A 15036-nucleotide genomic window follows, 5' to 3' on the forward strand; every position below is an offset into this window, starting at 1 on the left:
AGATCTTACTGTACATCAGTTATACCTTAATAAAATAAATTGGAAGAAAATCAATGTCATTTGCCATACTGAAGAAAAACAAACAAACCAACTATAAGATCATAAGATCACCTCAAGAAGATTATCTCAAAAAGATCAGAAACCATAAGGTCATCTCAAGAAGATTCAGAAAAAACTTTTGAAAAAACCCAACATCTATTCATCATAAAAACTTTCAGCAGGGCCTCCCTGGTGGCGCAGTGGTTGAGAGTCCGCCTGCCGATGCAGGGGATACAGGTTCGTGCCCCGGTCTGGGAGGATCCCATATGCCGCGGAGCGGCTGGGCCCATGAGCCATGGCCGCTGGGCCTGCGCATCCGGAGCCTGTGCTCCGCAACGGGAGAGGCCACAACAGTGAGAGGCCCACATAACGCAAAAAAAAAAAAAAAAAAAAGGAAAAAAAAAAAAAAAAAAACTTTCAGCAAACTAGGAATAGACAAGAACTTCTTCAACCTGATAAAGAACATATATAGAAAACCTATAGCTAATATCGTACTTAATGGTGAAAGGCTGAATGCTTTCTCTCTAAGATTGGGAACAAAGCAAGGATGCCCTCTTTTCACCTATTCTATTCGATATTTTATTGGAGGTTCTAGCAAGTACAATAAGGCAAGAAAGTTTTTTTTTTAAGGCATACAGAATGGGTAAGGATAAATAAAATTGTCCCTATGTGCAGATGATGTGATCGTCTATGTAGAAAATCCAGTGACAGAAAGCAGATTAATGGCTGCCTGGAGATGGGGCATAGAGGGATAGACTGGGGAGGGGAGGGAGGGATTACAAAGGGGTACGAAGAAAGTTTTGGTCCTGATGGACATTGACTTTATCTTGATTGTGGTGATGATTTAATGGGTGCATATCTGTGTCAAAACTTATTAAACTGTACACTTTAAATATGTATAACTTATTGTAGGTAAAGTATACCTCAATAAAACTTAAAAAATTAACTGAACAGGGGCAGGGATAGAAAGGGTTCACTACTCATGGTCTTTAACAACCGTTCAGAGACAATCATATCTTTAGGAAATAACGCTTTCAGGTAGAACTCCAGATTTTGTAGTGTTTACTTCTAAACGAAAAGACAGCTACTTCCCATTTTTTCCTATCCCCAATGTACATAAGACAAATGGCAGTTCAAGTTGTCCATACCTTCACTCGAGCTGTAGTGCCTTCCATTCCACGGCTCTGAGTCTCCTTCCGCTTTTCTGCGACCTCTCGTTGTTTTTGGAGAGCATCCTTGAGACGCTTGTTGGCAGCTGCTGCCTAAATAAAAATGGCTCATAGTAATGTTGAATTGAAGGGTAGAAAGAACATTCTTCATTAATTATGTATCTGATGATTCATACAGCTAATCACCTGAGAAATACAAATTAGAACCCAGTGAGATGCTTTTACTCAAACCCTGGAGTGGCTACGATGAAAAATAAAATGACTGACAATCCCCAGGTTAGTGAGGGTATGGAGCAACTGAAACTCTTATCCATGGCTGGTGTGAGTAAACTTTGGTACAAATACCATGGAAGATGGTTTGTCATTATTAACTAAACTTGAACATACACAATCCCTGCGATTCATCATTTCCCCACTAGGTATAACTCACCAGAAATGCTCACGTACCTGTGCCAAAAGATACTGAAATGCAAGTTCAGAGCAAACCACCCCTACGTGCAACAGCATTGGTGTTTATTACAATCCTACTACCAAATGAAAGAAACAAGATGCACTTCATTCTCTGTAATTCCCTTCAAAACCAGGAAAAATAATTTGTAGTGTTAGAAGTCAGGACAGTCGTTACCTCTGAGGAAGAGGGAAGGACTCGTCATTTGGAGAGAGAACAGGTGGGGGGTGGGGATGAAGTTCTAAGGTTCTAGTAGTGACTTGTTTGTCTTAGGTTGATGGTTGTGCAGGTTTTTTCACTTTGGAATAACTCGTGGAGATGTACACAATATTTGTGCCCTTTTTAGGTATATATATTCTACTTCAATAAAAGAATTTATATTAACATAATAAAAATAAAGACATTCTAATTTCTAGCATATTAGTCAAGAAAAATAAAAAATTCTATGGGTTTGAATTCTTATAGGAACGACATTTATAAGTCTCCATGTACATAACACTGGTGAACAGCTACTGCTTTAAAGTCTAGGGGAGGCACACAATTTCAAGGAAGCACTGCAGATTGAAAGCGTCTGGAAATGTCATATATCAGAATTACTCTGCTTTTTGTTTTGTTTTGTTTTGTTTGGAAAGAAGCAAGCCCAATTAGAAAAAAATCCTTATTTGAATAGTGCCATTTTCATCAGGTTTTTATCTGCTCACAGTTCATGACAAACAGGGATCAATACTTAGGAACTGCTGGTCAAGACTGTTATCCCTGGTTTCTCAGGACACTGGCTCATTTAAGGGATACTACTCTGCCATCATCCAAGCCTGAAAGTGATAATACACTTGACCTAGCAGATTGGATTTTCTTACCTCCTCAGTTTTACGTCTGAGCACATTAGACTGTTTCTGGAAGCATCTTTCAAGTTTGAGCAGTTCATATTGCCTCTTACGGTCCTGAGAAGAAAAGAGTCAGACTTTTCATTGCTATTCAGCTAGCTAAAATAAAACCTTATAATGTAACTGAAGAGTCTTTCAATGGTATAGTCATTATGGAAATCAGTATGGAGGTTCCTTAAAAAATTAAAAATAGAAAGACCATATGATCTGACAATCTCACTACTGGGTATATATATATCCAAAGGAAATGAAATCAGTATCTTGAAGAGATATCTGCATTCCCATATTCATTGCAGCATTATTCACAATAACCAAGATATGGAAACAACCTAAGTTGACAACCTAAGTTGACCTAAGTTGTTGACAAATGAATGGATAAAGAAAATGTGGTACGTGTGTACAGTTGATGCCTGAACAACGTGGGGTTAGGGGTGCCAACCCCCATGCAGTCGAAAATTCGTGTGTAGCTTTACAGTTGGCCCTCCATATCTGTGGTTCTGCATCCATGGATTCAACCAGCTGCGGATAGTATAGTAGTGTAGTATTTACTATTGAAAAAAATACATGTATAAGTTGACCCACGCAGTTGAAACCCGTGTTGTTCAAGGGTCAACTGTATATACAATGGAATATCATTCAGTCACATACAAGGAAATCCTGCCATTTGCAACAACATGGATGAACCTGGAGGTCACTGTGGTAAGTGAAATAAACCAGACTGAGAAAGACAAATACTATATGATCTCACTTATATGTGAAATCTAAAAAAGTCAAACTCATATAACCAGACAGTAGAATGATAGTTACCAGGTACTGGGGAGGGGATGGGGGCAGTGAGGAAAATGGGGAAAGGTTGGTCAAAGGGTACAAACTTTTAGTTATAAAATGAATAAGTTCTGGGGATCTATGTATAGCATAGTAACTATAGTTAATAATACTATACTATATACTTGAAATTTGTTAGGAGGGTAGATCTTAAGTGTTCTCCCTACACTGAAAAGAAGGGGTAACTATGTGAGGTGATGGATGTGTTGCAATCAGGAAATGTGATATCTCCAAATTTATTATTCTCTTTAAAGATTGTTATAACTATTCTGGGTCACCTGCATCTCCACATGACTTCTAGGATCAGCATGTGAATTTCTACCAATAAGCTAGAGGAAATTTGGTTGGGATTGTGTTGAATCTGTAGATCAATCTGAGGGGGTATTCCAACTTAAGAATATTAAGTCTTCCCATCCATGAGCATGGATTATTGTTCCATGTATTTAGATCTTTTTTTAAAATTAATTAATTTATTTTTTGGCTGTGTTGGGTCTTCATTGCTGCGTGTAGGCTTTCTCTAATTGCGGCGAGTGGGGGCTACTCTTCATTGTGGTGCGTGGGCTTCTCATTGTGGAGGCTTCTCTTGTTGTGGAGCACAGACTCTACGCATGCGGGCTTCAGTAGTTGTGGCGCACGGGCTTAGTTGCTCCGCAGCATGTGGGATCTTCCCAGACCAGGGCTCAAACCCATGTCCCTTGCATTGGCAGGCGGATTCTTAACCACTGCGCCAGCAGGGAAGCCCTATTTTGATCTTTAGTTAATTCAATGATGTAGTTTTTAGTGTATAAGTCTTACACCTGTTAAGCTTATTCCTAAGTATTTTATTCTTATTGATGTTATTATAAAAGGAACTTTCTTAATTTCATTTTCAAATTGTTAGTGAATAGAAACACAACCAAATTTTGTGCATTGAACTTATGTCCTGCAACCCTGCTGAACACATGTATTAGTTCTAATAGTTTTCAGTTGATTCTCTAGGATTTTCCACATACAAGATCATGTCATCTCTAATAGAGATAGTTTTGCTTTTTCCTTTCCAATCTGGATGCCTTTCATATATTTTACTTGCCTAAGGGTTCTGGCTAGAACCTCCAGGACAATGTTGAATAGAAGTGGTGAGAGTGGATACCCTTGTCTTGTTCCTGATCTGATGAGGATTCAGCTGTTAATTTTATTGGGATTTCTTTGTATGTGAGGAGTCATTTTATCTTGTTGCTTTTAAGTTTTTTGTCTTTGTCTTTCAACCATTGGACATGATGTGTCTTGGGTGTTGATCTCTTTGCATTTATCCTACTTGTAGTTGATTGAGCTTCTTATGTGTAGATTAATGTTTTTCATCAAATTTAGAAAGTTTTCAGTCATTAGAGCTTTGAATATTTTGACTGCTGTTTCATTTATTGTTCTCATGGAGCTACCAGTCTCCTCTTAATTGCTCACCACCAAAATTTCCATTGTTTTTGACAGCACCTTTAGGTTTTAACTTCCCCAGACTCTGTCCCCAAATAAAGTCAGTCCCCTTAGGGAGAGCTGTATTCCTATGGCCTGCCCCTCCCCCTGGGCAGAACCCTCTGCACCACTGCTTAGGACCTGGGGGTGGGGACAGAAGCCCACTTCTCTGAGTGACATCTCTGTTCTATGAGTAGGCTGCTGGCCAGTGGCAGCATACCCTATTTTTCTTGGCTGGTCTCCTGACATGGAACCTACATCCTATGATTAGATGGGTTATGGTAGTCAGACCCCAGTAGTCCTGGTCTTTTGCAGCATGGATACAGCTTCCACCCTCTGCATGGAGGCTAGGTGGAAGAAGGGATCCCCAGATCTCTTGGCTTCTCTTGCCTGAAACAAAGCTTCAGCAACATGGAGCTGAGGGGGATGAAGGGAGAGAGTTGGTCGTGGCTCATATGCCACAGACTATTGTTGTTCTTACTCAGATTTAGCAGATTTCCTTGAATAATTGTTTCCTTGCTGTATGCCCTTAGGACAATACATTTCACCAGTTGTGCTCCTTTTGCTGGGAAGAGAGTCCACAAAGCTCCTCATGTCACCATTCCTGAAGTACTTCTCTCATTTCTTGACCCAACATATCACATTCTGGCCAATTCTTAAAATTACCCCAAATTAATGTCCTTTCCAGTGTGCTTTCCAAGAACATTGTTACTACTCTAATTCAGGCCCTTATTATCTTTCTGGATGATGCAATATCTGCTTAACTTGTGTTCTGGCCTCCAGTTTCTCAATACTTCAGTTTGTTCTACACCTGACTCCCAGATGTATCTTTGGAAAGCAGTATTTTGCTGATAGCACTTTGTTTCTCAAAAACCTTAAAAATCTTTACACTGCTAACAAAATACAGTTCAAACTTCCTAGATCTTTAACAATCCAGATTCAACTTGTCTTTCCAATGGAATCTTCTCCTACTGTCTTTCATCCCACCTGGATCATTCGCTATTCCTTGAATATTCCTACAAAGTTGTCATCTCTGTATCTTTGTTCCTGCTCTTCCATTTATCTGGAATGCCTGCATTTATCTCTTCAAAATCCTCCCTATTCTTCAAGGTCTTTTCAGTCCAACTGGAAGTGTGCTTCCCTTTCTTAATTACATTGGTATTTTAGACTATTTGTAAAGCACAAGTCTCTTTATTTCTTGTATTGAAGAAAATCATGCTTATGTCTCATTTTCCCCTTTAGACAAGACAGTCTTCAAGAGCAAAACACATATACTACTCATCTTTCTATTTTCCATGGTATCTAGTGGATAGTATCTTGCACGTAGTAGACGTTTAATAAATAGTTGTTAAATTCATGAATGTATCATATATTTAGAGATACCAGCTGTTTGAAGAGAAGCTTTAATGTTAGTCAGCCCAGAAAAGGGTTCATTAGGTAGGACTTTGAGAAATTGTAGTTACTTACCCGTTCTTTTAACTGGATTACTTCTTTGTCTTTTTGTTGCTTCCACTGTCTAAACCTCTCAGCATCCTCTTTCATCTGACGCATTAACTGTACCCGCTGGTTCTTCATCACCTGTAGCAACAAAAACCAGCACGAATAGTAGTCATCTGCACTTATTCTGGGCTGATGTACAGATGGATAGACTAACCATTAAGAAGAGAGAAAAAAATCCAGAGCTGAGCTGAGAAGCCTGCCAACAGATTTTCTGATTACGTTTGCAATACCACTTGCTATGCTTGCATAGACTATACAAATGAATGCTCTGAATAATAGAAAAAATGTACCTACAAGCTAAATCCAGCCCTAAATTCACTGCATATAAATGAAATTTCAAGGAAGTATCTACTAAGTCTCAAGGACAAATCTACCTAGCAACCACTGTATTCGAATAGTTTCAGTACAATGACCTGTAACCACCACTTTGTACATGCCAGAAGTTGAACATTCAATGACTGAAAATTTTCTCCGTGTGTCTGTTGTTTTGCAACCACTTTGCAAAATTGTTCCACATGATCATGGAAAGTGGTCAGAATGTCACCACTAAACATTAAGGTATCCTTGCCTTTTGGTTTCAGAGAATCTAACATTAAAACTCTGAATGTCAGAGTTTTGTTATTCAGATTCTAGATGGCTAACACAATGTCCTACAAAAGGGACTTTTGTAGAGATTCAAACACTTGAAATGATGGGCCCTGCCTGCTACTTTCTCACCTGCAAACACCTCTGTAGTATAATTCTAAATAAAACACCTATGTTTGTAAGTTTCTATAGGGTAAATGCAAGGATGAGAGTTTATTACCCGTATTTCCTGGTTCAGTTTGGAGACGGTATGCTCTGTGGATTCTTTCAGCTTCAGAAGTTTAGACTGCTCGTTCAGTTTCTTCTTCAGATCAGCTATTTGACCCTCTAGCTCCTGGAGACGTTTCCGGCGGCGTTCACTCAACCTAAACACAGATGTTGTAGGAATGAGGACTAGCAGCAGCAAAGTCTGACTCCAAAAGACATAATATTAGACTCCCAGGCTCACACCCCTTATATATATAAAATAGGCGACCAGTCACATAGCCATCTTTAAATAATGAATCCCACCCAAACAACCAAAACCATCTCAACGCTGGGAGCTAAAGAGTAAAGGAAATTTTTTGCGTAAGTAACAATGTAGCTACCTCAATACACTACTCTCTCACAACTCTGCATTAAAAGGATGGTTCTTTGAAGGCATTTCACTTCACTTGAGCGTAAGGAATAATTCCGATGATTGTTACACAAGTCTGAGATAGAAAGTAAACATTCAACTTTTAAGAACATGAACTTTAGATACTATAGAGATATAACAGAATCACTAAGTAAAAAGAAGGTAGAATAGCCAATAAAGACAAAGGTCTAAGGGAGTGTAGGATATTCTGGTAATTTGTCTTGGTTTTATTCTTAACTGGCTAAGGGATGGCTAGATTGATTTTTCATTTGCTAGTCTGAATATTAATTCTATTCACAAACGAATTTACCATCAGCACAGGGACAAAGAAACTGTTGCTGTCTGGTAGGTCTGATAATCTTTCAAAATACAGCCCAAATGCTAACTTCTTATAAAGCTTTCCTTGATCATGCCAGCCTGAACTGATATCTCCTGCCTCTGAACTCTTAAAGCCATTACTGCCTAAGAAATTTATTTGGCTGCTAATCATATGCTGTGTTATGGCATTCTTTTACTGTCATCATGAGATGTTATTTAAAATCTCAGTTCCTTAGCTTTTCTTTTGTTTTAGGTCTCCTCTGCATAATTAGGTTTAAATCCTGTAGGGGCAGGAAATGGCTCTTTCACTTCTCTGTTTGGTCTATGGCTCTTCATACACGGTTTGGGACTTGAAATAATAGTATTGACTTTTTTCTTACTTGGCTTGGTTGACATCCTTCTTTGTTGTCTGAAGTTCAAGAACCAATTCTTCTTTTTCCTTTTGCAGATTGATGACTTCCAATTCTAGATTTTTTATGTTATCCTAGAAATGTTATAGGTCGAGAGAAAGAAAGCATTACAAGGCAAAGCAAGAAAATCACTTCAACATCTCATGTCTTAAGGAACTAGGCATTCAACTTTACCACTTCGATTGCACACTAAAAGCATTTGTACTTGATTTGATGGAGAATGAATTTATATAGTGGGAAAAGTACGAACTTGGAATCCAAAGGCCTGGGTTTAAACCTTGAGTCCAGCACATCCTACCTAAACAACTTAAGGAAAGCCATTTCATCTCTTTTAGCCTTAGTTTCTATGCAAACAAGAGTTAGTGTGGCAGGCCTGAGACTGATATCCTAAAAACAGACCTGGCTTGCAAGTTGGACCTCGGCTCATGTCTGGGATCTTGGATTTTGGTAGGATTCCCACCATCTCCTAACTGATAAGAGTGGCTCATTATGCATAAACTGTGTAAACAGTATGATTTATCCTGAACACATGCTTTCCTTCTGGGAGTCTAGATTTTTTTTATGTGCTAGGCAGAGAATGCCTACATGAATTACTGCTGCTAACAATCCTGGACTCCTAGGCTCAGGGGAGCTTCCCTGATAGACAACATTTCACACATGTTGTCAAAACCCATTGCTGGAGGAATTAAGTAAATACTATGTGACTCCATCGGAAGAAGACTCTTGGAAGCTTGCACCTGGTTTCCTTCAGACCTTGCCCCATGTGCTATTTCCCTTTGCTGATTTTGTTTTGTATACTTCCACTGTAATAAACCTTACACTGAGTCCTGTGAGTCCTCCTGGTGAATCATTGAACCTGGGGGTGGTCTTGGGGACCCCCGAGAGTTTTCCTATCTATGTAAACAACTAACACCACCTACCTCACAGGGTTGTTGGGAAGACTGAATAAGATAAAAAGTAAAGATATTTTGTAAACTGTAAAGAGCTGCACAAACATTCTTATATTCTGAACTTTCAAACGTATGCATTCAATAGCAACTGCAGTTCTGCATGCACTTAGAAAACAAATTCTAGAAACTGAAGTTTGGTAGTTTTTCCAAGGTTGGGAAAACTCAATGAACAGATTCCTTCTTGTTCTCATAACCAAAAGAAGATGAAAGGAAACTGGCTGAATGAGTGGTTGGTAGCCAAGAAGATTATACGAGGGCCTTAGACCAGTACTGAAATGACAAAAAGAAGCAGAGGCAGGTTAGGTGGGGCTGTATCTAAATAGGCAAGAGCTATTTTCCATGAAGTATACTTTTAGTCCTTTCAATCTAATCAATGAAGACCAATCTCACTGCTTTATATACCCTGTATATTTAAACTGGTAATAACGTGTGTGTGTGTGTGTGTGTGTGTACTTATAGAAGTAACACATGAAAACATTCTTGTAAAAAATAATCCAGATAATACATATAAAGGGCAAGTCCCCTTGACTGCCCCACCCCTGCCAAAATTCCAGTCCTCTCTCCAGAAGTAACCATTGTCATCAGCTTGGTTCAGATCTTCCAGACATTTTCTTCCTAGACACTTACATACTATGTATATGGACATGTACATATTCTAGACATTTACATAGAAATGTAAATGCCGTGTGTGTGTGTGTATTTACTAAATATATTGTGGTAAATGCCTAGAATATATAATAATATACGTAAATAAATAGATTTTAAAATAATATATATACACACGTGTGCATATATGTATGTGTATGTGTGTACTTACTGAAATATGTTAAAGACAAACAGTTACATTATATGTAGATAATATTCTGTAACTTGCCTTTTTTTTTTAAAACTTTGTCTTGGAGATTTATTTATATCAGTGCACACAGATCTATCTCATTCTTTTTGTTGCCATAATGAAACATTATTGTACATGCCTTCTGTGCACACGTGCAAGGTTTTTCTAGGGTAGAGACAAGTGGAATTACAGGGTCATGGGGGTACACATTTTCAATTTGAATAGATACTGCCAAATTGTCCCCCAAAGTGGTTATTCCAATTTACACTCTCGCTAGCTATGTATGAGAGTACTTATTTCCCTGCACCCCTGTCAACATTTGATATTGCTACACTTCAAAATTTTTACCAATGGGATGGGTAAAAAAATATTATCTTGGGCTTCCCTGGTGGCGCAGTGGTTGAGAGTCCGCCTGCCGATGCAGGGGACACGGGTTCGTGCCCCGGTCCGGGAAGATCCCACATGCCGTGGAGCGGCTGGGCCCGTGAGCCATGGCCGCTGAGCCTGCGCGTCCGGAGCCTGTGCTCCGCAACGGGAGAGGTCACAACAGTGAGAGGCCCGCGTTGACTCCTGGGCTATTATAATTCATGGTAGTCTTCACTAACAAGAACTTATACCTCCTCAGATTTTTCTATAGCAATTCTTTACAGTGACAGGAAAAATATTGTTTAGAACAAAAAACTACCTTTATTTCTTAGAAAAAGAGAGACATTTACATGTGATTAAAAGGTACTGTTAACATTAAGAATTTATTTCCTTTTAACTTTAAGGTTTGGAAGCTCAAGCATATTTGATTCCAAGGGAATAAAAGGACAAGTTATCCTACTACAGCTATAGCTATAGATCATTACTAGCACCCCCTCATAGGGTTAGAAATACACTGGGGGAACATATGTTCCTGCGTTTCTAGGCAAGAGTACAAGAAGAGAGGAATAATTTCTCAGCCTTATTGTTAATCCTTCGTTTATCCTGGAAAGGCCAAAATACGTTCAACCTAAAAAAGGCTGCATGTTATGTCCTGTTAGTATGGAGGATTGAGCTATGTATTTAACTTGCTCTCTCCTAAAACCCACTAAAATGACCTCCCAAAAGGGTATAAATCAACATGGATGAAGAGAGCAGTCAAGAGATATAAACAAACTTTTTTGGATGAGGAAAATAGTTGGGTAAGTGGTAACTGAATTAGAGTAGAAAAAACTAAACCATGACTCCTATAGGACAAATGTCAAGAAGTAACAAGCCAATTTGTACCATAGCACCACAAAGAGAAGAGGTTTCCTCTCTGGAGAGGCTGAACCTGACAGGCTGGACTCATAGGCAGCAGACACAGCAAAAGGCAGGGATAAAGTAACATACTACTGATAGGGGATTAAATAAAAGTCTGTATAGAACTGGAGAGACTTCAACTCCCTTATTTCCTCTGAGTTACCAGAAATAGGGCATATTGCTACTCTCCCCACACAACTCCAGGCAGGAGAATGAAAGATTTCTTTATTGGAAACTGACCAGCCCAGAGAAACCTATGCATACAGAACTTCCTATTGGCTATTAGTGTCTCACTGTTAAATATGAATGGACAACCAAAGATCACTGGAAATTTGAAGAAAGCTTCTTACATGAAAGACCAAATCAAACACACTAAAGAAAGGAATTTGAATGAAACAGAGGCAAGGCAGGAAGAAGAAAACTTCAACAAAATTTAATTTCTATCCTTAGAGATGAGCACTGCATCCATGAAAAAAAAGAAGAGAAGGCTATAAAAAGGAACAATTAGAGGATTTTAAAAAATCTTAGAAATAGGCAAATAAAAAAATTCACCAGAAGGAGTGCAAGGAAATCTCCCAGAGAATGGAATAAAAAGACAGAGAAATAGAAAATAGGAGAGAGGAGATAAGAAAAGCAGAGACTAAATCAAAGAGATCCAATATCTGACTAAGAGGAGTGCAAGAAAAGAAAAAAACAGGGACTTCCTGGTGGCATAGTGGTTAAGAATCTGCCTGCCAATGCAGGGGACAGGGGTTCGATCCCTGGTCCAGGAAGATCCCACATGCCATGGAACAACTAAGCCCGTGCGCCACAACTACTGAGACTGCACTCTAGAGCCCATGAGTCACAACTACTGAGCCCGCGTGCACAACTACTGAAGCCTGTGCACCTAGAGTCTGTGCTCCACAACAAGAGAAGCCACCACAATGAGAAGCCCGCACACCACAGTGAAGAGTAGCCTCCACTCGCCGCAACTATAGAGAAAGCCCATGTGCAGCAACGAAGACCCAATGTAGCCCAAAAAATAAATAAAAATAAATAAATTTACTAAAAAAAAGAAAAGAAAAAACAAAGAAAATAGAGAGATGGGCATTATTAAAGAAATAATAGAAGAAAACTTCCCACTAAAGAAGAATACAAATTTCTAGATTGAAAGGACCCACCAAGCACCAAGCACAATAAGTGAGAACAGATCCACACCAAGGCACATGATTGTGAAATTAAAGAATACTTGGGGACAAAGAAAAGATCCTGAAAGTTGCCAGAGGGGAGGAAAATACAGGTCAAATAAAAAGAATCAGGAATTATAATGGACTTCTAAACAGCAACATTGGAAATAGAAGACCATGGAGCAAAGCCTTCAAAATTCTGAAAAACGATTCCACTGTAGAATTCTAAACCCAGCCAAACTAACAAGTGTAAGAAACACCACCATCACCACCACCACCACCACAACAACAAAGAGCTATTTTCAGGCATGCAATGGTTTAAAAGATTTTCCTTTCATGTACACTTTCTCAGAAAGTTGTTTGGGTTGTACTCCACCAACACAAAGGAGTAGCCCAAGAATGAGGAAGACATGGAATCGGTTTCAACACAGAGACGAGAAGTGAAGCAGGTTCCCAGGACGACGGTCCGAGGCTGATGGCTGGGCAGTAGGCCTAGAGAAAGCAAACCAGAACAAAAGATTCCAAGAGGGTTGTCTTCAAGAAAGAAATGGATTGATAAATTACCTGGTATGTTTGACTACTGAGAGGAGCTTTATAATTCTGTTAAGAAGTTTGGAGATAAATTATTGACAGGTAAATAGCAGACTAAGTAAATGAAAAAATGAGATTATTATTACTATTGTGATTATTATTATTATTATTGGCCATGTTACGTGGCTTGAGGGATCTTAGTTCCCTGACCAGGGACTGGACCCGGGCCCACAGCAGTAAAAGCCCCCAGTCCCAACCACTGGACTGCCAGGGAACTCCCAAAATTAACTTCAGGAAATGCAAAAGGCTGTATAAGAAAGGAAATGGAATCATAGTACACTATGTGGCTCAGTTATAAAACTTACGTAATCATAAAATTTAAACACTAAATATTCATTTAATCAAAAAGTGTGATATAACCATTTTGAAAGATAGAGGTGAGGCAGTGTGCATGGGGGGATGTATAAGAGAGCTATATTCCCATCTCCCATAGTGGGAAGTCAATTGAAAATGTCCAAAAATTTTAAAGTGACATAATTATACTACCAACTCTTATCTAGAAATCTGGAGGTAAATGCCAGAAGAAACAGCTTAAAGAACTTAAACTATAAGCCTAGGGAATACGGGAGAAGGTAGTAGGGCAGGATATTGCTTTTATTTTTCTGAGCATTGTACTATTTGACCTGTAAAAATGATATACATGCATTTGTGTGACATAAATAAAAAATAAGTTTCAAAAAAGTTAAGACTGTGATAACAAAAAGGAAATAACACCTCTATTGGCAACTCAGTTATTATTTTGTGAGCAACTTCTGCCCTATGGAAAAAAAAGTGGTGAAAATGATTTAGGAGAAACACTTTTCTTGTTTTTACTCTGAAAACTTAGGGGAACTGGTGGTAGAAATGTATGAGTAATACAGGGATTTGTCGAGAACAGCATATAGGACTTTGGGGATGATAGGATATAGCTGAATGGGAAAGCAATCCACCCTTCCCCCTACCAGTTCTGCTAACATCCCTTTGTGGATGGGAAATACCGGGCTACAGGGGAAAATAAGGTCTGGAGCAAGAGTAACCTTGTGGACAACCTAAAAGCCCAAGACTTGTCTTTAAGTAAAGACCTGATTATTAATTAGCAAGGGCCACTTAGGACTACCACTAGGAAAAGCAGTTTAGCCATTTGCCAAGTCATGTGACATCCACTACAAGTGTCTTCATAATTCTCACTATAACCCAGACCGTCTACTAAGAGATGTACCTTTCTTAGAATCCCAGCATAGTTATTAGAACAAAATTTCTCTACAAGTAGGGACCACATTTATTATAACATTATCTAACTATTTATTAAATACTTGTTGCATAAGTAAGGTATTAAATGAAAGAAAATTACAGTTTCTTTATACTGAATGTATCCTTTTTTTTTTTTTTTTTGCGGTACGCGGGCCTCTCACGGTTGTGGCCTCCCCCGCTGCAGAGCACAGGCTCCGGACGCGCAGGCTCAGCGGCCATGGCTCACGGGCCCAGCCGCTCTGCGGCATGTGGGATCTTTCCAGACCAGGGCATGACCCCGTGTCCCCCGCATCGGCAGGAAGACTCCCAACCACTGCGCCACCAGGGAAGCCCGAATGTATCCTTTTTTTAACCAGCAGTACAACTCCGGTTGTACTATGCACATTATGTTGCCTTGTCATCATCAAAAACGGTGTGCCTGTTTTCTTCCCATACTACTAAAGAGAGATGGTAGACATGAACATTACGTGCCCTAGTAAATATTGTACCTGGTACTGGAACTCGATAGGCTGTAGTTGGCTGTCATTCTGAGTCATTTTCTTGGCTAGGGCCTCTTTCAGTGCAAGGGCTTTATTCAACTCAACCAGCTCCTTAGACATCTGAGCTTGACGTAGAGCATGCTGAGTGGTGAAAGCATCAGAAGACCTGCTGCTCTCTGGACTGATTTCCACTTGCTGGAAAAGATCAGGATAATGATTTGTGAGAGGAACAAGCAATTGGAGTTCCTTAGGCACTGTTTCATCAAGTCTCACAGC

The 15036-nt window shown here is 39.3% G+C and overlaps 1 protein-coding gene across 2 annotated transcripts in view; it reads right to left on the reverse strand.

Moving 5' to 3' along the window:
- KIF4A (kinesin family member 4A) overlaps positions 1 to 15036 on the reverse strand; it is a 129113-nt gene that overhangs the window by 33186 nt on the left and 80891 nt on the right. For both annotated transcript variants that reach the window (XM_060086773.1, XM_060086774.1), the window contains exons 15-20: positions 14770 to 14955; positions 8211 to 8314; positions 7117 to 7261; positions 6279 to 6389; positions 2514 to 2597; positions 1188 to 1301 (exon numbers count right to left, since the gene is read on the reverse strand). In XM_060086773.1, the coding sequence (XP_059942756.1) occupies positions 1188 to 1301; positions 2514 to 2597; positions 6279 to 6389; positions 7117 to 7261; positions 8211 to 8314; positions 14770 to 14955 (744 nt within the window). The remainder of the gene's footprint in view (positions 1 to 1187; positions 1302 to 2513; positions 2598 to 6278; positions 6390 to 7116; positions 7262 to 8210; positions 8315 to 14769; positions 14956 to 15036) is intronic.

The sequence above is a fragment of the Mesoplodon densirostris genome, chromosome X (assembly GCF_025265405.1).
Source record: "Mesoplodon densirostris isolate mMesDen1 chromosome X, mMesDen1 primary haplotype, whole genome shotgun sequence".
Taxonomy (NCBI): domain Eukaryota; kingdom Metazoa; phylum Chordata; class Mammalia; order Artiodactyla; family Ziphiidae; genus Mesoplodon; species Mesoplodon densirostris.